Source organism: Leucopleurus acutus (assembly GCF_964270905.1).
Source record: "Leucopleurus acutus genome assembly, chromosome: 12".
In the NCBI taxonomy this organism is placed as follows: domain Eukaryota; kingdom Metazoa; phylum Chordata; class Mammalia; order Artiodactyla; family Delphinidae; genus Leucopleurus; species Leucopleurus acutus.
The window spans coordinates 74,771,914-74,798,093 of record NC_139154.1 but is presented as its reverse complement, the minus strand read 5'-3'; the positions used below and the strand labels follow the sequence as shown (position 1 = coordinate 74,798,093).

Genomic DNA, 26,180 nt, shown 5'->3' with positions numbered 1-26,180 from the left:
CATTAAATATGAAGCCTAGATCTTGAGAGAAGAATGTAAATTGGAATACATTTGATTACTTCAGATGTCCTGCTGGGGGAAGAAAAAAGTTGTTTTTTTAATGTGTATTCTGACGTTTTATTCAGTGTTTTATAAATTGAAACTTATAAATATTATTTTTTTAACTTGCAGGATCACTACTCTTGGAATCAAAGATAAATCCAAACACTGCATATCAGAAACAACAGGCAAGTAGTTGTTTATCTTTAATTTGAAAGACTTCATCTGTGATCAAGGAAGTATTAATCTGACAAAGATGGGAAAGCTTTTCTGACAAAAAAAAAAAAAAAACATGGATGGTAAACAGAATTACAGGCTATATGTATTTCCCTTGCAGGTTAAAAGTTTCAAACTGAAAAGTGAAAGCTTTTGTTCTGGAAGTAATTTATTATCTTTGAATTGAGCCACTGTTAGTTTATATTGGAATACGACGTATTCATTAGTCTTATTTAACTGCAGTTAGCCAGGTATCTTCTATACCCTGTACACTAAGCCTTTTATTCTCAGTCACATATAAAGGAAATGGCATAAAAGAAAATTCAAAGGGGTACTCTTTAAAGCAAGGAAAGCCTGTTTGTGGTGTGAAAGTGGATCCTTTGACTCATGCAAAGATAAAGCTTTTGAAGTAGAAGCACTTAATCCTGTTCTTTAATTGTTGTATATTTTTAATATAATAACCAATGGATATTTCATGAAAGTGTACACTGACTATTATGCAATGTTTTCTGTTGATACTTATTGTCTTATTTGGGAAAAGAAAACCTGTGTTGTGTTTTAGTGTGCTAATTATCTAGTCTGGAAATGGCTGCAGTGATTCAACTTTTCCTTTATCCTGTGAATGTTTTCATTTTTATTATGAAAGATTCCAAAATTGAGAAGTACAGTGAATAATATAATGAGTGTCTGTGTAACACCACCAAATTTAACAATGTTAACATTATACCATATTTGTTTCAAATCTTTTTGTAGTGTTGAACATTGTGGATAGAATTAAAACTCCCTTTGTACCCATCTCATTCTATCCATTCTCCACCCTCCCTGTAGGTAACCACTATTCTGAAGTTAATGTGTATTATTTCTGTACATGCTTTATACCTTTTCTGCATATGTATGTATCCATAAATAATACGTAGTCTTTTGTGTGTTTTTAAACTTTACACAATTGATCTCCTATTCTTACATGTACTCTGCAACTTTCATTTTTCACTCAAAGTTACTTCGAAGATTTGTTCATGTTAATGTAGATTTAGTTGGGCATTTTTTAAAACACTGTATGATGTATGATATACACCTATTGTTAGACATTTGGATTATTTCTAGGATTTTTTTGTGTGTGTGTTCTGTGTGTAAAGTGAACATGGCAGAGATTTTTGGAGGAAAAGATAAATTATTTTCCAGTTTTTTTTGTGTGGAGTGTGTAAAGTGAATATGGCAGAAGTTTTAGAAGGAAAAGATAAATAATTTGAAGGAAAAGATAAATTAATTATACTTGCATCATCAGTGCCTACTTTCTTCAAGGTCAATGAAAATTTAGATGCTCAGAAACAAATACTTCACACTTGGAGGAATGAAATTACATCTATTGCACAGTGCATTATTAGTAAAAGTCTTACTTTTAAAGTTTTGTGTATACAGTGCATTCTTAGTACTTTGAAATATTTTTAAAATTTTCCATATTCAGTTAATAGTTTTTTCCTTTGCTAAGAAAATATTATGTCTTTTTTGATGGAGAATCAAACATTTGTTCTGTATTGAACACCTGAAATTGTTTCCTATACCTTAGATGTTTTAAGGTAAATTTAACTAAATTTAACTTCTAAGTCAGCCAGGCAGATGGTTACTCTCTGTCTTTGTACTGACTTTTACCACATAGCCACTTTTGGTTTGTTTTTTTGTTTGCTTGCTTTGGGGGAAAGGAGTACCAATATTTTGTAACCATTTTTTTCTACCTGAATGAATATAATTCTCAGGAACTGTCTTCTTAAGTGTGACTCCTTAAAAATTAGTTATATTATGGATTCTTCTCAAATTGTATACAAGATCCTTTAGCTGTTCTTTTAACTAGAAAGATCACATTATAGCGGAGGTTTGTGTATAAACCCCCATCGTTAGTCCAGAATTACACAGTGGTTCTGTGAATATTTTTAGGAACTTTGGGACATAACTTTGTGTGTCATGTTACTCTGCTAGAAAATTTAAGTATTGCGGGAGAAAAATATTTAAAAAAATTTTTATGCCATTGGGGAAATGTTTTTTGTAATTAATTCCTTTTAAATAATATACTATTAGGGCTTTTTAAAAATATCTTTTTCCTTAATTGAGGTACTTTTACTGAATAACATTAAAGCTTAAGAGAACTCTTTGGCAATGAGAATACTCTGGAAAAGCTTTGTGTATAAGAATGAAAAACGTGTGTAAATGGAGTCAGTTGTTTTTTTTCTTTATTGTTTAAATAGACTGCACTTTTCTAATAGAAATCAAAGAGCTATATAGGAGTTATGTTAGACTTATTTTCTTTGTAATAGATGTGTTTGTTTCACCAAAATCTTTTTCAGTTTGCCTTTTTACCAGATTACACAAATTGGGATTTCCAAACACCTCATATTTTTCTATGTTCATTAGAATTACCTTTTTTTAAGTGTCATCATTTAAGTATTCAATAAATTAGTCTAGAAAATTACTTATTTGTAAAATTTATATGAAATATATTGATCATTAGTGGGTTTTTAATTTAAAAAAAAGCCCTAAGTGAGTTAATGAGACATTCATAGTTTATAGGAAATTTTGCTACATTAAAATACATTGAATATAATGAGAACCTACTCTATAGCACAGGGAACTCTACTCGGTCCTCTGTGGCAACGTAAATGGGAAGGAAATCCAAAAAAGAGGAGACGTATGTATACGTATAGCTGATTCACTTTGCTGTGCAGTAGAAACTAACACAACATTGTAAAGCAACTATGGCAATAAAAATTAATTTTTAAAAATTCATTGAATAAATACAGAGGAATATTTAACATTCTTCTTTTAACATTACAGTTGTAAAATGAGCTAAGTACTGAATTGTGGGTTCAAAATAAGTTAGAATGAGTTGAGTTAATGTCAAATGACTCAATATCAATAGGAAATCATTGATTCACATCACTTCCTTTGCTTACTGTGGGTAATATCGAAGTATTGGTAGTTGATGGGAAGAAGATATACTTAACCTAAAGGAGCCAATAAACTTGTGAAGTATTTAAAGAAACACTGTTAGAAAGAAAAGAGAATGATTATACAGTGTAACACAGAATAAAGTGCCTGATACATGTGTCAAAATTCTACTTTATCAATAGAATAAATCCCACTTGACTAAATCAAAAGCAGACTCATAGGGTGTGTACCTTTTATATTAAGCACAATTTTGTGTTAATTGGGTTTGGGAGAGATGTATAAGGAAGTCCTCATCCTGGGTTTTATTGGGAGATAATACATAACAAGTGAAACAGTTACAGAATAGTAATAAGATAGCTGATAAAGTGCTTTAACTCAGTCCTCATCAAGAGTCCATGAAAGCATTTCACAGATAAGGCAACTTAAGGCACAGAAAGGTTAAGTTTCTTAATTGAGATTATATAGTAGGTATGCACCAACACAAAATACTGTGAAAAGTAACTTTATTCCACAGACTTGGGTAGTAGAAAATTAGAGAAAGGAGAGAGTGATTTGAGCCAGTCATTGAGAAAAACTTCACTCTTCTTGGTGGTGCCTGCTGAAGGAACTATGATAGGGCAAGAAATAGTACACCTGACACAGAAGGCATTATTAAGCCTATTTGGTTTCTATTATTACACCTAAAAGGTTTCTTATTTGAGAGCTTGGTTTGCTAAACAAAAGGGAGCCATTATAGGTTCTTGAGTAGGAGCCTAACATGAAAGTGATACTGTGTTTAGGAAGCCGGTGTGGCAATGTCATGAATAATGAATTGGAGGTAGGGAGCGAAACAGAAGAACTTTAGGTAGCAAGACCTTTGCAATAATTCAGATCAAGAAAATGAAAGTCTGTTCCAGTGTAGAAAATGGAATTGGAAAGAAGGAAAAGAACTCCAGTACCTTTTCAGGAAAGTGCTGGAAGATTTGGTGAATGATTAAATATGAAAAACAAGGAATCAAAGGTCACTAGTAGTGTTTTTGAGCCTTGGGGCCACAAAAATGATGGTTCTCTCCAGAAACTGGGAAGTTGAGGAGAAAGCAGGGTTACATTTATCGTTGGGTTAGAGACTTGTTTATTTAAAAAACAAAAGGTTCTTTATTTTGAATAGGTAATACATTCACATTGTTAAAAATCAGAAGGTGCTTATGACGTCTCTCGCACCCTGGACCCTGTCCATACAGTTTCCCTTGCTAGAGGCCACCAGTGTTACCAGTTTCTTGTATATCTTGCTAGAGGTTTTATGCATATGTAAACAAATATGCATGCAATTTTATATATATATATATATATATATATATATATATATATATATATATAAAATTCTCTTTTTTATTGGCATAAGTGGTAGCAAACAATATATTGTTTTGTGCCTTTTTTTCATTTAGGCTTTGGAGTAAAATAAATAGAAAGGTCTTAAAATTGAACACCTGGGACTAGAGATAGAGTGAGAGTTTGATGCAGGAGATTCTGATTTGAGAATCATTAAACACTATTTTTAGCTGCAAAAGAGGATCTCCTTTGAGAGAGTAGATACAAATTGAGAAAAGAACAGAGCTTAAGACTGAGTCTTGTGAATTGTCCACATTTATTCATTCATCGAATAATACTTGGTTGAGTTCTGCTTATGGTTTGGTCACTAACGGTAGTTTGGTTTTTTAAAGTGCAGTTGAAAGCTTTTGAAGAGTTTTCAGCAAAGAAGTGACATTATCCAAAATAGTAATACTATTACTGAATCTGTAGAACTGAAGAGAGGCAATAACTAGGAGACTGGTTTAGAGAGTGTAGCACGGTCCAAGCTAGAGATAATGTTGAATCAAGTTAGGGTGATGGCAGTAGATACAAAGAGGGGAGGTGGGTAGATTTGAGATATATATGGAAGATAGAATTGACAGGGCATGCTGCAGGTTTAGGTGTTTGGTAATCAGGAAGAAGGAAGATCCAGTAAAGAAAGAATAAGCAGTTGGAAAGAATAGAGCATCTGGAAAATGTGTTGTCTTCAAACCAAAGGAGAATATAATTGTGGTAAGGAAAGAAGGGCCAATCAGGCAGAAATGCTGTTTCATATCCTGCCAAGAGAAAGACTGAGAGTATTCTAGGTTTTGGTTAAAAGAATGTCCACTGAGATGAAGGTGGAAATGCAAATGATCTGATCTTATTGTACCTCTTAATTGGCAAAATAATCCAATAAAATTAAGGATGTTGGGGTTTAGCCTGAGAGCCACTGTGAGGAATGGACTGATGAGTATGTGAGAGGGAAAGAGGGTTATACAATTGTGAATGCTGCATTGAAATGACAGCATGAATTTGTAATGAGTAGGGTCCACTCTGACCTTGAACTATAGATCAGGTGCACAAGTAGAGGACGTGAATGATTAGGTTGGAAAGATGGAGCAGAGTGATTGGTAGAGATGTGTTCTGGGTGGTGGTCTGGAATGGAGGAATCTTTGGGAATCAGATGGAGAGGGGGCTTTCTTTGTTAGGATCCTTTCTGTTTCTTACAGTGCTACAGGGGAGGCGCTTGGGAAGCAAGTTGTTAAGACCTTCGCCATCTTTTAGAATTTGTTTACATTTCTTATGGGGCATAGTAACAGGAACATGGGTTTAGAGTTGGATGGATACTCTTAAGTTTTTTAATTCTGTTATTTCTAGCTATATGATTTTGAGCAAATTTTCTCTGAATCTCATTTTTTAAATGGAGATGCTACCTAACTCACATAATAGTTGTAAATTAATGTATGAAAAGGGCTTTACCATAGTACCTGACACACGAGTGCAATAAGATAACTGTATTCATAGTAATCTTACAATAATCTTTATGTAGACAGCATTTTCCTCTTTTCCAATAAGGAAAGAAAATCAAAGAAGTTAAATACTTTGCTGAAAGTCACCAAAATAGTGGACAGTAAAACTGTGGGTGGTGCTCCCAGGTCCTCATTCTAGTTCATGGTTATGCCCATTGTACCCAAATATATCACAGATTTTGAGAAGATAAGATACTACCATTGTTTGTAAGTAGTGTCATCATGTCTGTCTTGGATTATATGTTATGCCACACTATTATTTAAAAATCTATCTCAGAAGGAGTTTAAGTCAGCTACTATTAGGAACTACTAGAGAGTTACATGCTGCGTTGTCTGGTTAATCTCACTTATTTTCAGACTTTAAATTGATTTTGAACTTGTAAATTGAATCTAATATTTCCATCTTCCTTTTTTTAAAAAAATATTATTCCTTTGAAAAACTTGAGCTTTTTATTAATTTTGTCAAAGTCATTGGGGGCAAAGATAGGGTTAGTCTGGCAAGCAGTAGGATCTCAGATATTTCATGACTAGATACTATTCATGTTAATGAAGTAGATCAGTATCAAGGAGGAAAACTGAAACAGATAATCCATTGGTTTGTTAGGCCCTTTAAAAATGTGTCACAGATTCCTTTGTGAATATATAAAAACTGGAGACTCTTTCCCCAAAATAGATATTATGCAGCAGGTTTTAGATAAAATTTTAAGGTGTCTGTAGACTCTGGATTAAGAACCTCTGATTTAAACAGTAATTGGCTCCAGAGTACGTTTTTAATATATAAGATTGAAAATAACCATTTCGCATAATAAAACTACACTGTGAAAACCTGATACAGTAAAGGCTAAATTGTCAAGCTTCTCTAGCTCATGTCTTACTCCCATCCTGGACTTGGACATAATCACCTTTTTGTTTGTTTTTTTTTAAGGACGAGACCAATTATAATTCTCCCTGCAAGCTCATTTTTAAATCTGACTTCCATAGGGACATAGTGGTGATTAAGTGTTTTAGTTAGTAGAAGAAAACTCTAAGCTTTCCTTGGTTTAAACAGAGGCATTAATAACGTCTCAAAGATATGTGTGCCACGCACAGATTAGAAAAAATATGTCACAGAGTACAGTGGTTGAAACAGACTTTACTATGAAAAATTGGGCTTGACTCAATCTAGGCTTTTTGGATATATAGGAAACTGTGCCACTTGACACTTCATTCTGGTTTCAGTACTCTTGTGCCATCTCTATATTCTCTCACCTAGGAACTTTGACCCTTGGAATAAGCAGTTCTAAGGAGTTGTTCTTATGGGTACTTTTTTCTGAGACAGTAAGATGTGGAGGACGAGGAAAAGGAAAGATGCATTTTGTCACCCATTTGGGATAGGTGCATAGAGATGGAAGGTGCCTACTCTTGATGGCACTTCCCTATCCTCTGTTTACCAACTAGAGATACAGTTCGGTCATGTTCTCAATTTTGACTTACCCAAAGAATTACCCGAGACCCTCGTTAAAAATAAGGATTCTTGGGGCTTCCCTGGTGGCACAGTGGTTGAGAGTCTGCCTGCTGATGCAGGGGACACGGGTTTGTGCCCCGGTCCGGGAAGATCCCACATGCCGCAGAGCGGCTGGGCCCGTGAGCCATGGCCTCTGAGCCTGCGTGTCCAGAGCCTGTGCTCCGCAACGGGAGAGGCCCGCGTACTGCAAAAAAAAAAAATAAGGATTCTTGGGCTTTACTCCAGACCTGTACCCAGGGGAGAAGCATGGGAATGTATGTTTTTAACCATCTGCCAAGGTCAGTCCTCTTTGCATTGAAAAAGGATTCTGAATATAAATTCTATTTAGTTTCTGGGATTTTGACTGGCTTATGAGTAAGAGTTTACTGTTAAGAATGGGAAGGAAAGAACAAAAGAAAATGATAGGAAGAAGGGGACTCAGTTATCTTAATTCAGACTTCGTTGCTTACCTCGACTTTTCTCTCAGAAGGTAGATTGGAACCAAAATGCAAAGGGCCTTGTATGCCTGGATAAATGGTTTTGAATTTCATTCATTCTGTTGTAATAGTGATCTCCAAAATAGAATGCACAGTATGAATCATTGGAGAAGAAACCTGTTTATTGTATCAAAAGGAGAAGTTGAGTTTTGCGAATATATAATAAAGTCATGCGGTCAAGAGTCAAAAATAAGAATAGTATTCTGAGAGAAGAGTAACGTTTCCATGAAAAGTGTTCTCCGCCTATTGTGAGTTATAGCCTGTATGTGCAGATAACTGTTTACAGATATTTTCCAATTTAAACTAACCTGTAACCCTAACAAAAGGAGCATGTGCCTTAAAATGGGTTGAAAACAGTACTGTAAGTGCAAGTGAACAAGATAATGGTCCAACTGACATTTACACTCCTAGTGTAATCTGTCGGGCAAGTGACAAAGCCGAAATAATGATAAAATAGATATTACAAAAAGTTTCCCCTCCCCCAAAATTCAGAATTATTAAAAGGATGTCACTAAATACGGATTTGTATCTCCTATCACTTATGGATATACTGTGCCCTAACAATATTGGGTCTTAAAATTCTAAATAATAATGCTATGGAGCCATTGCAGTTTAAACATTTTTAAATATTGCTTATTTAATCTTTATATAAGCCTTTTAATTTCTATTTTACTGTATGTTTTATAAAATATGGCTATAGTAATATTATACTTCTGTATATAATATGTAAGTAATTTGAGGCACACGGTTTTTAAAAGTTTGGAGAGCACTGTTCATGTAGCTGTTTTGAGGAGTGCTCTTAAAAAAACAACTGAGGAACTGAGGAAAGAACATGGAGCTTGTGTGGGTGCCCTAGTGCTTTAACTAGAATAGCCTTGTTTTTATCTCTTTTTTTTTTTTAATGGAGATTCTTACTAAAATTTTGTTTATAAAAAGCATTCTACTGGTTTTTTAAAAAGATTTCACAACCTCTTCTCTACATGGTGGAAGCCACTAAAGGTTTTTAAACAACCTGATAAAATTTTAGAATAGCTGATGGCAAATATCCCTTCCAAGAAGCATGGTCAGCCAGAAGCTAGAACACAGATTTTCAGTGTTCTTCTTACCTGATCACACAACAGATAAGTATTCATCTGAGGCCTAGATTAATTAAGGGATGAGCTACCAAAGTATTGAAATGTTTTCATTTTTAAAACTTTGTCTTTATTAATCTGGGGCTAACTTTTTTCTTTTTTTTTGGCTGCGTTGGGTCTTCATTGCTGTGTGTGGGCTTTCCCTAGTTGCGGCGAGCGGGGGCTACTCTTCATTGCAGTGCGAGGGCTTCTCATTGCGGTGGCTTCTCTTGTTTCAGTATGGGCTCTAGGCACTCGGGCTTCAGTAGTTGTGGCGCATGGGCTCAGTAGTTGTGGCACACGGGCTTAGTTGCTCCGCGGCATGTGGGATCTTCCCGGACCAGGGATTGAACCCGTGTCCCCTACATTGGCAGGCGGATTCTTAACCACTGCACCACCAGGGAAGTCCCTGGGGCTAACTTTTAATTTTATATATTTTTTAATATCAGCATAATATTTATAAGTACTGTCAGCTGAACAATTAATAAATATAAGGTGCTTTCATAGATTATATTTTTGATAATTAGGGAATAAACTTAAATGTGCATTTTTTTTTTAAATCAAAGTTTTGGCCATATTAAACTTTCATTATTATGTATCCTTTAAAAGTCCATTTCATTTAGGTGTTGCATAATGATTTTCGTGTTTAAACTTGAGTGTTTTAATTTAAAACCAAACCTTAGTTTTTAATAAGGGAGTTGACAACTTTTCCCTAAAGGCATAACCTTTTGGGAGGGATATAATTAAGGACATCCAGAAAAACACTTATCTGAAACTGAGGTTTTTAATTTTTTACTATCTAAGCTGCTGAACTAGGTGCTGTTGGTAATACAGGTAGAGCAAGTATTTTCTGTCAGCATTGTTGCACATTCCTTAATATCCTGAAGGCTTTTCCAGATTTTAAAAAGGCAAAAATAGAAAGGGTCAAACCTTAGGATAATTATCAGCTATTTAGTTAGCCTACTGGTAACCAGCTTGAAGGGAAAAATAAACGGGTAGGTGGTTAGTGAGTGGAACAGCTGACTTTCTGGAAACAATAGGAAGTAGATGATTAGAATGTCTACATGATATTTTGGCCAAGAATGCTAGACTTTCCATTAAACATTATCTTGGTAACATGAGCTAGAGCCTGCTAACATGTTTTAATATTTTTTGTTTCAGAAAATTGCTCACTGTCATTTTCAGTACCAAAGCTATGACTTCATTGCCAGATATTACTAAAATTTCAAAGGATAACAAAATACAGTTATATGATGTCATTTGAGTGTACATTAATTGCACTTACCTGAGGGCATTGCTGCTCTGTTTCCTGTCCTCTTGATTTTTTTTTATACTTTGTAGTTGTTTCTTTTCTGGTGTGCTGATACAGAAATCTTTATTTTTAAACAGGATACATTAATTGTTTGGTCAGAAGCTGAGAACTATGATCTGGCACTAAGTTTTCAGGAAAAAGCTGGCTGTGATGAGATCTGGGAAAAAATTTGTCAGGTAAGGTTATTTTAGTAATGTTTAACTTAAGTTTGCATGCATTCATGATTTATTTTTTTCATTATATCTAACAGATGTGTATTAGAATGTGGAGAGATAATATTTTCATGTGAGAATTTGATAACCTAACCTACAAATGTCTCCTATGTTATACATCAAAATTTTTGAAATTTTTTTTCAAGTTGTAATTTTGTTTTACCACTTTAGATTTTGATAGCATATATTCATAATTAATACCCTACAAAATGTCAAGATCTTCTAACAGAAAAAAGGTTAAATAGTTATGTTCTAAGGCTTTTAGACTTTTCTTTAATATTTGGTCACCTGTTTGCATAATGTTTATGGATAACTGTGTGCCAGACACTAATAATCCAAAGTGCTCATGACTTCAACTCAGAAGGAATTTACAGTGTAGCAGGATATAGGATAGGTGGTAACTCTCAGGGTAACTAGAATTTTTTTTTTAAGTGAAGTATATGTTTCAGTTGTGCCTTGGAATTTTTTTAATGAAGTTTTTATTTTAGAAGTGTCAGATTTATGGAAAACATGAGCAGAAAATAGTTTCTATATACTCCTCTGCCTGATATCTCCTCCCCTCACAGTTTCCCCTATTAAATAGTTTTCCCTATTAGCATCTTACATTAGTATACATATTGGTCACAATTAATGAACTAATATTCATACATTATTATGTATTATTATTATTTATACATTATTATTAACTAAATTCTACATTTATTCAGATTTCCTCAGCTTAAATGTCAGTGTTCCAGAATCCCGTTCAGGGTACCACATTACATTTAGTAGTTATGTCTCCTTGGGCAAATCTGGGCCATGACAGTTGGTAAATCATAAAATTCATTTTTAATTACTATTTTCTGTAAATGGAGATCACTGTGTTTCAGTGGTTGCCTAGGCTAATCTTCTATTACAGGTTTTTTTAATATAAATTTATTTATTTTTGGCTGCGTTGGGTCTTTGTTGTTGAGCACCGACTTTCTCTAGTTGCGGTGAGCGGGGGCTACTCTTCGTTGCAGTGCACGGGCTTCTCATTGCAGTGGCTTCTGTTGCTGTGGAGCGCAGGCTCTAGAGCGCAGGCTGAGTAGTTGTGGCACATGGGCTTAACTGCTCCGCGGCATGTGGGATCTTCCCGGACCAGGGATCGAACCCATGTCCCCTGCATTGGCAGACAGATTCTTAACCACTGTGCCACCAGGGAAGTCCCTATAGTGTTTTTTGACTGTCGTCATTTCACTTATATCAGCTTTACCTCTAAGGATTCTTATCACTGAAGGTTCTTTTTTTTTATTATTTATTTATTCATTTTTGGCTGCGTTGGGTCTTTGTTGCTGCGCGTGGGCTTTCTTTAGTTGCGGTGAGCGGGCTTCTCATTGTGGTGTCTTCTCTTGTTGCAGAGCACAGGCTGTAGGCACGTGGGCTTCCATAGTTGTGGCTCGTGGGCTCTAGAGCGCAGGCTCAGTAGTTGTGGCACGTGGGCTTAGTTGCTCCACGGCATGTGGGATCTTCCCGGACCAGGGCTCGAACCCATGTCCCCTGCATTGGCAAGCAGACTCCCAACCACTGTGCCACCAGGGAAGCCCTCACTGACGGTTCTTGAGTTAGCTTTATGGATCTGACCACAAGCATTCTTTTTCCTTGGTCCTCCCAATAACAGTGCCAAACAGCGTAATAAAGTGGCCTACGAAAGCGTAGTAAGAATCTTACCATTCCATAGAAAGTTTATTTGACACATGGCTCTAGATCACTAAACTTTTCTTATCTGGGAGTAGATGGTTTGTTTCTTTCCTACCTCCTATCTGATTATGTATGCATCATGTATTGCTGGAGCATTATTAGTATACATACGTACTAGAATTCTAGCTGATGAACAGTTGAAAACATTAGTAAATATGCTATTTCTTTAATTTGTACAATATACATAAGAATATAATCCTAATTGTTTTGTTAATATTTCACCTTTTTGTTTTGCCTGTTTTTAAACCTGTGGATGGTGATGGCAAGAAGGTCTTCATTTTTACCCTTTGTTATCTCATGTGCTCTCCAAGGATTGAGATTGAATTTTATGTTTGCAAAGTCTTCTGTAAAGTGAGGTGTAAGATCTAAAAAAAAGGGACCTCTATTGCAGACATACATATGCAGTTCATAAATACTTGCTGTTCAGTTCTTAATTCAATAAACTTAAACCATGAATTCATTCATCTATGAAATGGGGGGAAAAATATTCCATGTAAATAATGAAGGCAATAATTTCAAAATGAAAGATTACTTTTCCATAATATTTATAAGGCTGTTCAGAATATTAATAGCAGTATATAAAGACTAATCTTTTTTTATGATAAATTACTGAAACGTGATATTTTATTTTGTTTTCTCCCTCCAATACCAGTATGGCAACTGGCACACGTTGTGTATGTACTCGGTATATATTTGAAGAATGAGTGAATAAAACAGAAGACAAACATCTTATTTAGAACTAGGGTGTTGAATTACATGCCTGCTAGAACATAAATTTATATTGTGGTTAATATTTTCCAGTGATCAGCATATTCAGTTATACTTTGCCCCACTTTTCCCCTCCCCACACCTCAGCACATGCCGTTTAATATATGTTCTTGGAGATATATATATATATTCTTAATGACTTTGTACTTTTGTCTTAGAACTTTTCGCTGAAATTTGTTTTTTACTCTTTTCACTCATGTAGTTCGGGAGGTCCCCAACACCACTCACAGGTTCACTAATTCACTAGAAAGACTTAGAGAACTCCACAAAGCTATTATACTCATGGTGCAGTTTATTACAATGATGTGATTCAGGTTAAAATTACCATTGGGAAAAGGCACATCGGGCAGAGTCTAGGAGACTTCCAGGCATCAGTATCCAATTTTCTCTTTTCAGAATAGTCATGCAGACAGCACTTAACTTCTCACAGCAACGATGGGTGGCAACATGTACAGAGTATTACTGACCAGGGAAGCTTACCCAAACCTTTGTGCCCAGCATTTTCATTGGGGTGTTAGTCATATAAGCAGGCTGAATACCCATGTGGCTAACTCTAGCTTCCAGCACTCCCAGAGGTTGAGCTGATATTGTGTGGCCCAAGATCTCCTCCATAAACCATACAGTTATCCACACATGTATGTGGACTGTCCAGCATAGCCCAAGGTAAACAAAAAAACTCCCAACAGATAGGATATTCAGAGTGCTTAGAGGTTGACTCTCAGGAGTTAGGCAAAGTCCAAACCTTTCTTTGGGCAAGATTAGTTCTTTACTGCAAAGGCCACCCTTTGGCCCTTGGCCAAGACTTACAGCAAAATGGTCATATTTGTCTAAGCATCTACACTTAGTGTAGCATTTATATGACAGAGCAATAGTATCAGTATGAATATGCCTAACATTTGGAGGAGTCAGTCTGGGCTAGGAGTAGATTTAAAGCAACAACTATTCTATCCTATAAAGCCATGATTTACTTTTTATATTTTTGCACTATTTTGATTGCTCATTACCCTCCTTGATCTACCACAGTTTGTACCTTATGGTAAACTCGTAGAGAACTCTTTGGTATAGAAATTAGCTGATGGTTAACAGTTAGTAAGTCCACTTATTCCTCATGCCATTTTCTATCAACATTACATGCTAAGGAGGCTTTAATTCAGTTTCCTAATACATTTGATGATAATATCAATATTATCATAAGGCTTATGTACATGAGGTAGTTGGATCAACAGTGGCAATGTTATACCATATTGCGGTATGGTAGTAGATGTAACCTGAAAAAAGTAAGAGTCAGTAGATACTGGCACATTATAAGAATCCCACTCAGTCATTAATAATTGGTCCAGTTCATCAGTATGACAGTGTCTCCCAGGGTGGTGTCAGCTCTATCAAGTAGACTTACAGACTTCCATTCGACCTTGTTGAGTCCCAGGAGCAGGGGTAGACTTGGGAAACATATGGCTTCACCCTTCCAGGCATCTGTTACAATTGAGCTAAGAGAATATCGTCTCTTACTCTGAGCTTTTTGTAAGGCACCAGTGTTAATATTAGATTTCCTTCATTACATTACCTATTTATTTATTCCTTTGCCCTCTGTTACCATTTCTCCTCCCCATTTGTCATTGATTTTTACGCAAACATTTCCGCCTTTGAAAGCAATGTTAGGTTTGGCCACTCTGCTGGTCTAGCAAGGTTAATTTTTTACTGCACAACTCAGTACTGTACTTTTAAGATCTAGCCATGTTGCTGAGTATACATTTAGTTTATTGCTCCCAGCTACTGTGTTGTATTCAACAGAACCATACGTTGTGTTTTACTTTTTAATTCTGGGAGGTCATTGCTGACCTTTGAAAGGACAATTTCAATAAAAAGCCTGTTTCTTTGTCATTTCTTAACCCCTTATAATAAGAAAATAGAACTCCTCTCTGAAAAAGATTGACAGCTCAAAGAGCAATAAGTATCTTAAGGGGAATGGTGAATGACAGAACAAAAGAATCATTGTGGGGAGAGAAATTACAAAAACAAGGGCTAAGGGACTTCCCTGGTGGCACAGTGGTTAAGACTCTGCACTCCCAGTGCAGGGGGCCTGGGTTCGATCCCTGGTTAGGGAACTAGATCCCACATGCATGCTGCAACTAAGAGTTCGCGTGCCACAACTAAGGAGCCCACATGCCACAACTAAGGAGCTAGCAAGCCACAATTAAGGAGCCTACCTGCTGGCAACTAAAACCCAGCACAACCAAATTAATTAATTTTTTAAAAAAGAGCTAAGATAATTGATACATATTGAGCTCTTAGAAAGCATAAAATCAGAAGTACATATGGAAGTTCTAACCTCAGAAAATGGTAGAGACATTTTCTTTTAAACAGATAAAGGAATTGAATGAAGATAAGTTGTGAGATGGAAAAGAAGAATGTTGGAGGAAGTTGAGTACTGATGGCCTCTTTTTTTCCCAAAGGGAAAAAGTTCTCTCTTATGAGATTTAAAGGGGAAAGTAATAGTGTTTGACCCTTGAAAAGGGAAAAAAATTAAAGCGGTAGCTATAAGGGACTAGGATAGGAGTGTGGAAAAGAGAAATTTTCATCGAGAAGCCTACTGATAGTGTGGACTTACCATGAACCTTATCACAACAAAAGTTTGGTTTATTCCTTAATGCTGTTTTCTTTTAAATTATTTATTTTTGGCTGCGTTGGGTCTTCGTTGCTGCACGGGGGCTTTCTCTAGCTGCAGTGAGCGGGGGCTACTCTTGGTTTCAGTGCGCAGGCTTCTCACTGCAGTGGCTTCTCGTTGCAGAGCATGGGCTTTAGGCGCACAGGCTTCAGTAATTGTGGCGCGTGGGCTCAGTAATTGTGGCGCGTGGGCTCTAGAGCGCAGGCTCAGTAGTTGTGGCGCACGGGCTTAGTTTCTCTGCGGCATGTGGGATCTTCCCGAACCAGGGCTCGAACCCGTGTCCCCTGCATTGGCAGGTGGATTCTTAACCACTGCACCCAGGGAAGCCCCCTTAATGCTGTTTGACCAGTGTTGGAGAGGAAGGGGCTGTGCTTAACAGAGCCTCTCAGGGACCCAAGTTGATAGAGAATTCATTTTAATACTTCCATGATTATTGCAAAGTGGGAAAGAAAGGTGGCAAATCAGAGCACTGGTTTTTGAAAGCTCTTCCCAGAAGTTATACATGGCACTTTTATTGGCCAGAGTAAGTCACACAGCTACATGTAACTTCATGGAAGCAATGAACTCACGTGCCACAAGAGGGAGAGAACCAGAAATATCTGGTGGACAGCACTATTGTCATCCAGGTAGACACTTGGGTTTATGTGATGTTGACAGATTAGATCAGTCAGGGTTACGTTCAGGATGAATCCAGGAAGCTTGTAAGGGGTAATACTAGATAACAAAGAAATAAACATGCTGTAACCTAGTGGTTACATGCATGGTTCTGGAGCTGTGCTTTTATTCTTAAACATATGCAAACTATGTTCATTTGAAGTGTAAGTTAACTCCTGTTTTCCTCTTATTTGTTCTTTGTAACCTCTGATTCTTCTTCCTTCCCCTCACACTACGTTTTCTCTTTTCTCTGATTAGTGTCAGAGTCTTCTGGCTTTAACTGTTACCCTAATGCCAAATCTCTATCTTCTGTCCTATTCTTTTTCCAGAGTAGTAGGCCCACAGATTGAATTGCCAGCTGGATATTCAAACAACTCAAACTTAATAAAACTGAACTCTTCCTAGCATTCCTCTCCCACATTCCCAGCTTTTGTTAAACAAGCCATAATCTTCCCAATGATGGGTTTAAAACTATAGGGTCATTGTGTTTCCTTCTCTCTTTTGTAGCTATCCCATATCTGTCCCAACATCACTATCCAAATTCAGTTGTTCATGTAGCCTTTGGAATAACACCCTAATTTATCTATATTTTCAAATTTGTCTCTTGCAGCTGATGCCAGATTAATTTTCTAAAGGACAGTGCTACACATTCACTTCCCTGAACAGTAATGCAGGTCTTTTAGCTTGACTTTTCATGATCTGGCTAGAGTCTACATTTCCATTTTTGCTGTTTGCCATATGCATGTCACATATTTCCATTTCTCTGGCTCTGTGCTCTTCCCTTTGCACTTTGGGTACCTTTATCTCCCCTCAGAATCTTACCTATCTTTGAAGGTCCACTTAAAATCTCAGATGCCACTGTTTTTTTTTCTTTTTTTGAATTTTATTTTATTTATTTTTTTATACAGCAGGTTCTTATTAGTTATCTATTCTATACATATTACTGTATACATGTCAATCCCAATCTCCCAGTTCATCCCACCACCACCACCACCACCACCGCCCCCGCCACTTTCCCCCCTTGGGGTCCATACGTTTGTTCTCTACATCTGTGTTTCTGTTTCTGCCCTGCAAACTGGTTCATCTGTACCATTTTTCTAGATTCCACATATATGCATTAATATACGATATTTATTTTTCTCTTTCTGACTTACTTCACTCTGTATGACAGTCTCTAGATCCATCCACGACTCTACAAATGACCCAGTTTCATTCCTTTTTATGAAATGCCACTGCTTTTATGATTCCTTCCTTGTGTTCTCTGCTCACCCACACCCCAAGACCTGGAATTTCCCTCCTCTGAGTTTCCAAGGCATTTTATCTGAACTGTTCTTATGACCTTGTTACTTATATTTTCTCTTATATTTATGTGTCATCCTCCCTAAGCTCAGCTACTCTGTTGAGAACTCAGAAGTAAAAGAAATACTCTCATTCCTCTAGGGAAAAAAAGTATCTTGTATGCATCAGTATATCCGTCTACTTTTTTCTCTGAGTTCTTAGGTCTTTTTTCATATGTTGCTTTGGTGGATTTGGAAATTTGTGGAACTTTTTCTGCTTAGGATATTCGAGATGTTTTAAGGTGGAGAAGAGAGGATGATTGCACTCTTGGATTATGAATTAGAAAAATTTATGAAAAGTAAAGTTCTAAACATTTTTTGTTAGAGTAATTCATTATAGAAAACTTGTTAGCCATGCTTTTCTTGAATCATAAAGTAGTCAGCCTGAATCATAAAGCAGTTCTTTATTCATTATGTTGTGATTTTTATCTAGATAATACTTGAAGGCTTTATCACAGATGTTAAATGAATGCCAGTTTTTAAAAGAATAGACTTTATTTATTAGTCTATTTATCAGCTTCAGGCTCAGAGCAAAAGCAAATACTTTTCCAAAAGTGAATTTCGAAAGTATTTTGAGGAAATCATATTTTCTTACTCTTGAATATACAGGGAGTTGGGTTTTAATTTGGTTTGAACTCAGTAGTGTCCTTGTTAGCCAGTGTGATGGTGCTTTGTCATACATAGTAATTTTGGGGGACCAACAGAAGAGAGTTACTTTCTGCAAAATACACTCTACTAGGTAGAGTGAATTTAATAAACAACTGCAAGTGGTTATTACATAATTTAATATCAAACAACATAACGTTAGCTGAAATATTCAGGTTATTAGGGATCAGAGTTAATCTCAAGTTGTAAGTTGGGAAATTTAGAGGTGAAACCATCTGCAGTCAGTAACTTAAGACTCAAATAACTGACTCTAAACTAGTTGTATTTTCCCCCTCTAGACTTCACTTTTAATTAACAATGACTATTAGTATTGATTCCTTGAAAGTATTGATTTTTACTTAAATTCACTAGTCAGGGGACTTCCAGCAGTCTAGTGGGGGCAGGGGTTCAATCCCTGGTCGGGAACTAGGATCCCACATGCTGTGAGTCGTGGCCCAAGAAAAAGAAATTTATTTTTTTTAAAAAATTGAATGATCAGTGATTTGATTCCCAAAATTCTGAATTCTTTTGTATTTTAAGGTAACCAGCTGTACTTGGATATTTTCAGGTTCAAGGTAAGGATCCATCAGTGGAAGTCACACAGGACCTCATTGATGAATCAGAAGAAGAACGATTTGAAGAAATGCCTGAAACCAGTCATCTGATTGACCTGCCCACATGTGAACTCAATAAACTTGAAGAGATTGCTGACTTAGTTACCTCAGTTCTCTCCTCACCTATCCGTAGGGAAAAGCTGGCTCTGGCCTTGGAAAATGAAGGCTATATTAAAAAACTACTGCAGCTGTTCCAAGCTTGTGAGAACCTAGAAAACACTGAAGGCTTACACCATTTGTATGAAATTATTAGAGGAATCTTATTCCTAAATAAGGCAACTCTGTTTGAGGTAATGTTTTCTGATGAGTGTATCATGGATGTCGTGGGATGCCTTGAATATGACCCTGCTTTGGCTCAGCCAAAAAGGCACAGAGAATTCTTGACCAAAACTGCAAAGTTTAAGGAAGTTATACCAATAACAGACTCTGAACTAAGGCAAAAAATACATCAGACTTACAGGGTACAGTACATTCAGGACATAATTTTGCCTACACCATCAGTTTTTGAAGAGAATTTTCTTTCTACTCTTACATCTTTTATTTTCTTCAACAAAGTTGAAATAGTCAGCATGTTGCAGGTAAGTAAACTGAGGTGTTCTTCATAATTTTGTTTTCAGATATTTAGTCCCCTTAATAGGTAAGCTGGTGTTCATTCCTTCGTTTTGAAAGATTTCTTTTGTTTACTTTAATTGTACTATCAAGCATAGAAAACAGGGCTTTATCTCATAGTTTTCTGAAGAAGAATCATTTCTTAATGTGACCTTTTGTATTTCTAAATGTCCTATCATGCAGCTGGGGTTTTTTTTTAACTTTTTGTTTTTAAAAACTTGTGGTAGAGCGTACATGACCTAAAATTCAAAATTTTAACAATTTTTAAGTGTACAATTCATAGCATTAAGTACATTCACAGTGTTATGCAGCCATCACCACTATCCATTTCCAGAACTTTTTCATCATCCGAAACAGGCAGCTGTTTTTTTTAATATTTTTTATTCCATTTTGTGAGACCTAGTTATTATTGGGGATATGCGCGAGTGTGTGTGCTTAAAGCTTCCGAAATAATTCAGATGTGCAGCCAGAATTGAGAAACATTCATTAATTTTCAGTAAATGATAGATTATTTGCTATGGAAGTTGATTTTATTCTCTCTCCTTGAGTTGTAAAGTAGGAGTCTTATACCATGTTTATATCATGTTAATCCTTTATACCCTAACAGTTTGGTAAGCATGATTTTGAAGATTTTGCTTTACTTGTGATAGTATACTAACAGTTTCCTGCATAACTGCCTTTGTTATTTACACATCAGTCACTAAGTTTATTGAGCTGCTACTATAGTACTTAGTGTAGTTAGTGGTTCTCAAGTAATGTCTGTGGACCCCTGGGAGTACCTGAAGCCGTTTCAGAGAAGTCTGTGAAGTTTTTCCTTTTCCAACTTTCTGTCACCGTGAGGCTGTATTTTCTTCATGTACTTCAACCAAAACAACATATCGGGCTTCCCTGGTGGCGCAGTGGTTGAGAGTCCGCCTGCCGATGCAGGGGACACGGGTTCGTGCCCCGGTCCGGGAGGATCCCACATGCCGCGGAGCGGCTGGGCCCATGAGCCATGGCCGCTGAGCCTGCGTGTCCGGAGCCTGTGCTCCACAATGGGAGAGGCCACAACTATGAGAGGCCCACATACCGCAAAAAAACAAACAAAACAACATATCACAACGGATTGAATGCTGAAGGAGATGTGAGAATCTAGCTGTCTTCTGTTAAGCCAAACATTAAAGAGATTTGCAAAAATGTAAAACAAGGCCACTCTTCTTTCTAAATGTTTATGATTTTGGATGATACAGTTGTTCCTCATAAAAAAATATTTATACAAACATAGTAGCTTATTTTTTAATGAAAATTAATGTTTTTAAGCATCTCAGTTTTAATTATGGTAAATACTGATAAACATAACCCACATAATAAAAGCTCTTTGGGGTCCTCAGTAGTTTTTAAGTGTTTGAAGGGGTCCTGAGACCAAAAAGTTAAGAATGTCTGTCTCAGTACTTACCTATGAGATTCCATTTCATGATACTTCCAACCATTATTCACCATTATAACTTTACTTTTGTATAGGATTTACTTCCCAGATAATTCTTTCACCAGGCAGTTTTTCATTATTCCACAGTAATAAGTGTGAGGCAAGTTGGACTTACACATTAGGTTCCATTTATAATACATGGGACCCACTTTTTAAAACCATACTGTACAATTCAGGGTGCCATTTCACTTGCTGACAGAAAAAGTTATAGTCTCAGGAGACTGGAAATAAGCCCATAGTCAATGTAGTTGATATAAAGGACCCAGTAACAGAAGCTCAAGTGTAGCTTTCAAATGACTGCTTTTGACTTCAGAAGAGTTGCCAAATCCATAATAGTAAATCATAATGCTTTTTATGTTTTGAAAATAAATTATGCAAACTAATCTGTAAATATTTATAACTTTCTATGTCATTTTATACATTCTGTCATAGGTCTATTTGTGAAAGTTATACTTATATAAACCAAGGTTTACTCATTTCTGGTCCATGAAAGGCATTTTATGAAATAGCCAGATATCGTGAGCTACCTGTTGTTTACTTAAGGTTTACCACTTCGTTATCTCTTACGTATCAGCCGTGATGCTGAATTCTGTTTTCAACAGTGTGTGAGGAGAAAGCAAGATTATGGCCATTGGCTTCTAAAGGCTCATTTCCTAAAGCCCATCTCTGAGATTTCCCTGCAGGCATTAGATGTTTCCAGATACCCATCTGGCTAACTAGTATGCATATCTGTAGCTTCTTAAATAAGTATTAGCCTGTTGTTGCATTAGTTACATAGGGCAAGTAAAAATGTAAGAATTTTATCTAACTCGACCAAAATGAGGTAGTATAAAACTACATAGATAACTCCTAACCTAAATTAGGTTAATTAACTGAGAAATTATATGAAAGCACTTAGGGTGGTCACTGGCTCCTAGTATATACTCTAATACATGTTGAGATTATCGTAACCATGATAGGGACATAAGATTTTAGTTAACCTGAATTTTCTACCTAATTACAGGTCAAAATCCCTTGTGTCCAGAATTGAGAAATATACTTTAAAATGTTTTATAAATTAAATTCCAAAAAGCCAGTAAATTGAGGTTATTTCCACATAGACAGCTATAGAGTTAAGATCCTTTTCAGAACAAGAAGTTTTAACTTCTCCCTGCACTAGAAATGATTAAGGACAGGTATCTCAAATGTTGACATTTTAGCATGTTACATAAATTTTCACTATTCCATAGATAAGAGTTGGGTGAAAAACAAACCCAGTGGGATCAGTGGTTTAGTTCTTTTTTGACATATTTTGCAAGATTTCAGCACTGAACTTTCTAACCTTTCATCCCATTAATTTAATATGTAAAATCTTCCAACACCATTAAGAAAACAACTTTGCAATAATATGGTTTTGTTTTAGAAGTTTTTGGACTCAAGTGTAGGATTTAACGTATTAAATTTTGTCATACTGGACTTGGCCCATTCTAGTTTGTGTGTATATTTTGCTTTGGTTTGATTCCTACTTAGGAATCTATCCTGTATATTTTCTGTTGTGGGAGTGACAGAACTTCATTATGCAGGAGACCAGGATTCTAAATCCATCTTTATCACTAGCTAGCTTCTGATAAATCCATTCTTTGGGATGGACTTTTAAAATTAGACTAGGCAATCTCTAGGTACTCTGTTAAAGCCTCATCTAATTCTAAATTTCTGTGTCTACGTGATCCTTTTAGAATTTTTAATGTTGCATGGGTCCTAGGTTTGGGATGTTGGTTTTGTGTGTGTGCCCATTTTTACATCATCACAAAGAAAAAAGTTCGATTTCAGACTTTTTAGGAGCAGCTCATCTTTTCCCTTTAAGGTTTTGTTATCCAAAATAGTAAACATGCACAATATGACTTAAAATAATTATGATTTATTAAAAGCTCTTAAAATGAAATAGAAAATAAAAACTAAAGTGATCTAAAGAAACTACTTTAATTACTTGAAGAACCAGGGATTTAGGGGAAGTTTTCCAGCTATATCTATGATAGGCTTTAAGCTACCTAACATCGCTCCCTTAATACATTGGAACAGAGTGCTTGTGTAGAATAATATCAAAAATAATGTTAGAGATCAGAAAAGAAATATACTAGGAATCGGAAAGCATTCTCCTAGCAGACTGTAATACTTGAAATTGCTTCTGTAATACTTTATGCAGTTCTAGCCATCAACAAACAAATAATGAGTCATATAAGAAGAATTTAAATGGGAAATTGCATTTATCAAAGAACTGGAACTATTTTCCTATGAAAAGATTCTGAAAAAATTAAAAATCTTTAGACAGGAAAGGAAGATTTAATCTGGGAGAGGTGCAGGAAGATAAAAATTTATAAAAGGTGTAAGTTGAGGTAAATATGTGCTTATTCAACAAAACCTAAAATACTGAGATGAAAAAGTGATTTGAGGGATAAGTAAAAGATTATTTATGTAGTTGAACTCTCTCAGAAGGTAGATAGATGATTCAGGCCTCCATACATAAGATCCAAAAGGAGTCAACTAAATAACAAAACGAACACTATTCTGAGTCAAAAAGGGTGTTATCTGTTAGTGATGTGTCTTTGAATAGCTCCAAAGGATGTTTAGCGGGAGAGCATGTTATATTTTCCATGACCATAACTAGTGCTTTTCATTCGTTTTTTCGTATGTGCTCTACCTTATTTCAGAAAGGCTTTAAGGGATTGATACCACTTCATGGATGATTCACAGTAAGAGAAAGGGCAGGTATATTAGCTATATCCTTTATATGTCATGCTTTGATTTTATTATCAACCATGCAGTTATCACTATTACAAATATTTTTAGGTTATGCTATTTTAATTACTTAAAAGTATTCAAATTATATTTCATAAAAGTGAATTTTGAAGATTATTGAAACTTAAAAGCATAACTTTCTTTCAGCACACTTTGATGGAAATCTCTAAAGTAAATTTCAATATTCATGTCAGTTTTTCCTTTGTAATTTAATTGTCCATATTTATTATAGAAAATTGGAAAATACAGATGAGCAAAAAAGAAAATCACTCATAATCCATCACCAAAAGATAATCACAGTTAACCTTTATAATCTTATCACTGCCAGAATTCAGTGTTCTTTATTGCCGTGTTTGTAACTCTCATTTTTCTAATCCACTGTGGACTAATGAGATCTTCAGACTTGTTTGAATTACGTTTAAATTAAGCGTAAATAAATAGACCCTGAAAGGGAGCTAGAGAGGCTCTCGGTTAAGGTAAATAGAGTTTTCATGCATGACCTCTTGAACATCTATTTTTTGTTTTTCAAAGAGTTCTTTATAGTTGAGGTTTCTGATTAAACAAGGTATTAATATGTCTAACTAATATTGAATGGTGTAGTCAAGTTTTGAAAATTATAATATGAATATACCTGGAATTTTAGGTTTTGTAATGGAATTGCTCTTAGGTTTTCAGCTATTTTTATTATAGTTTGTGAAATCATATAAATGAGTATAACTTTATACTTTTATTAAATTCATAGTAATTATTTTTTCTCATTGTAGGAAGATGAAAAGTTTTTGTCTGAAGTTTTTGCACAATTAACAGATGAGGCCACGGATGATGATAAACGACGTGAATTGGTAAGTTATTTATTACTGAAATTCACACCCTTAAAGAGCACTTACTCTTTTGGCATACACAGCTTTTAATATTGAAATTGTTAATTTAAGAGAAAAATTTTTGTAATTAGTATGAAAGATATAAACAGATGACCCTTGAGCAATGTGGGTTTGAACTGCAGGTTCCACTTAGACACAGATTTTTTTCAATAGTAAATACTACAGAACTACATGGTCCAAGGTTGCATGCGGAACCACAGATATGGAGGGCCTACTGTAGAGTTACACACAGGTTTTTGACTTAGTGGAGGGTGGGCACTCCAACCCCTGTATTGTTCAAGGGTCACCTGTGTTTAAATTATACTATGAAATGATTATTTGCAAAGTTTCTAAAACTTACTGTTTTGTATATCATAGAAGTTTTTAGAGATATTTTGACGTGGTTTTATTCCTCCCAGTGAGGGAATATGTGCCTTATAAATTACAAAATCAAGACGTGGTTTATGTTAGGACAGAAGTACAAACTCACACATTTTTATGGTTGTAGATTCATTATTGAGATGCTTTTTTTGTTTTGTTAAACAAGAGGTAGGGAGAATCCTTCTTGAATAAACGAATGATGAATTGGTTCTTGGAAGTGTTTTTCTTCTTTAGAATGTGTTGGTAATCACTTTTTTGAGATATAAACCATGCTCTGGGGAAAGAGAATGGTGATTGCTGTGTACCAGCAGTCTGCCAGTTTTTCAAACCTTATAATCAGATACTAAAGAAGTAATGAAAGATTGCTGACTTAAAATCAGCCACGTCATCTTTGGTATAGTTATTTCTCAGTTTTCTCATTTATAAAATTAGCCCTTTATTCTAGGAAATCTCTAATGTTCCTTACAATTCTTAAAAATTGAATTGTGCTATATGAGTGTTCCCTGAAAACCCAGCCACCATTTATTATAGCATGGTTTCTATGTTCTTTAGGTTTTGAGGAGCCAGGATACCCTAAAAACTCTAGGTCCCTGAGAAGGTTAATTCCACACTGTGGTAGATCACATTACAGTTTGCCTCAGAGTTACTTTTAATGTGTGTCAACTTCTCACTATTCTTTCTAACATTACAGGTTAATTTTTTCAAGGAATTTTGTGCATTTTCTCAGACATTACAACCTCAAAACAGGGATGCATTTTTCAAAACTTTGGCAAAGTTGGGGATTCTTCCTGCTCTTGAAATTGTAATGGTAATTATATAGCTTCTTTTCATGTTTTTGAAATTGTGAATTTGTAATAGATTTATATTGTGGATGGGAAATAATTTTTTATAGTAATGCATATTGAATTTTGTAATTTTAGATTATGATTCATTTGGTAGTGAGTCATAAAACCTCTTCAGATTTTTATTAACTTAAATTTGTAATATTAACATATGATTCATATAATATGGCTTCAAGTAAATAAAAATCCCACATG

General features: G+C 35.5%; 1 protein-coding gene across 3 annotated transcripts in view; it reads left to right on the top strand.

Moving 5' to 3' along the window:
• Positions 1–26,180, top strand: part of PPP4R3B (protein phosphatase 4 regulatory subunit 3B) — a 63,447-nt gene that overhangs the window by 1,523 nt on the left and 35,744 nt on the right. For 2 of the 3 annotated variants that reach the window (XM_082852378.1, XM_082852377.1), the window contains exons 2-6: positions 172–227; positions 10,517–10,615; positions 19,008–19,631; positions 24,667–24,744; positions 25,835–25,951. In XM_082852378.1, coding sequence (XP_082708504.1) covers positions 172–227; positions 10,517–10,615; positions 19,008–19,631; positions 24,667–24,744; positions 25,835–25,951 — 974 coding nt within the window. The remainder of the gene's footprint in view (positions 1–171; positions 228–10,516; positions 10,616–19,007; positions 19,632–24,666; positions 24,745–25,834; positions 25,952–26,180) is intronic. The other variant, XM_082852379.1, reaches the window with a different exon arrangement.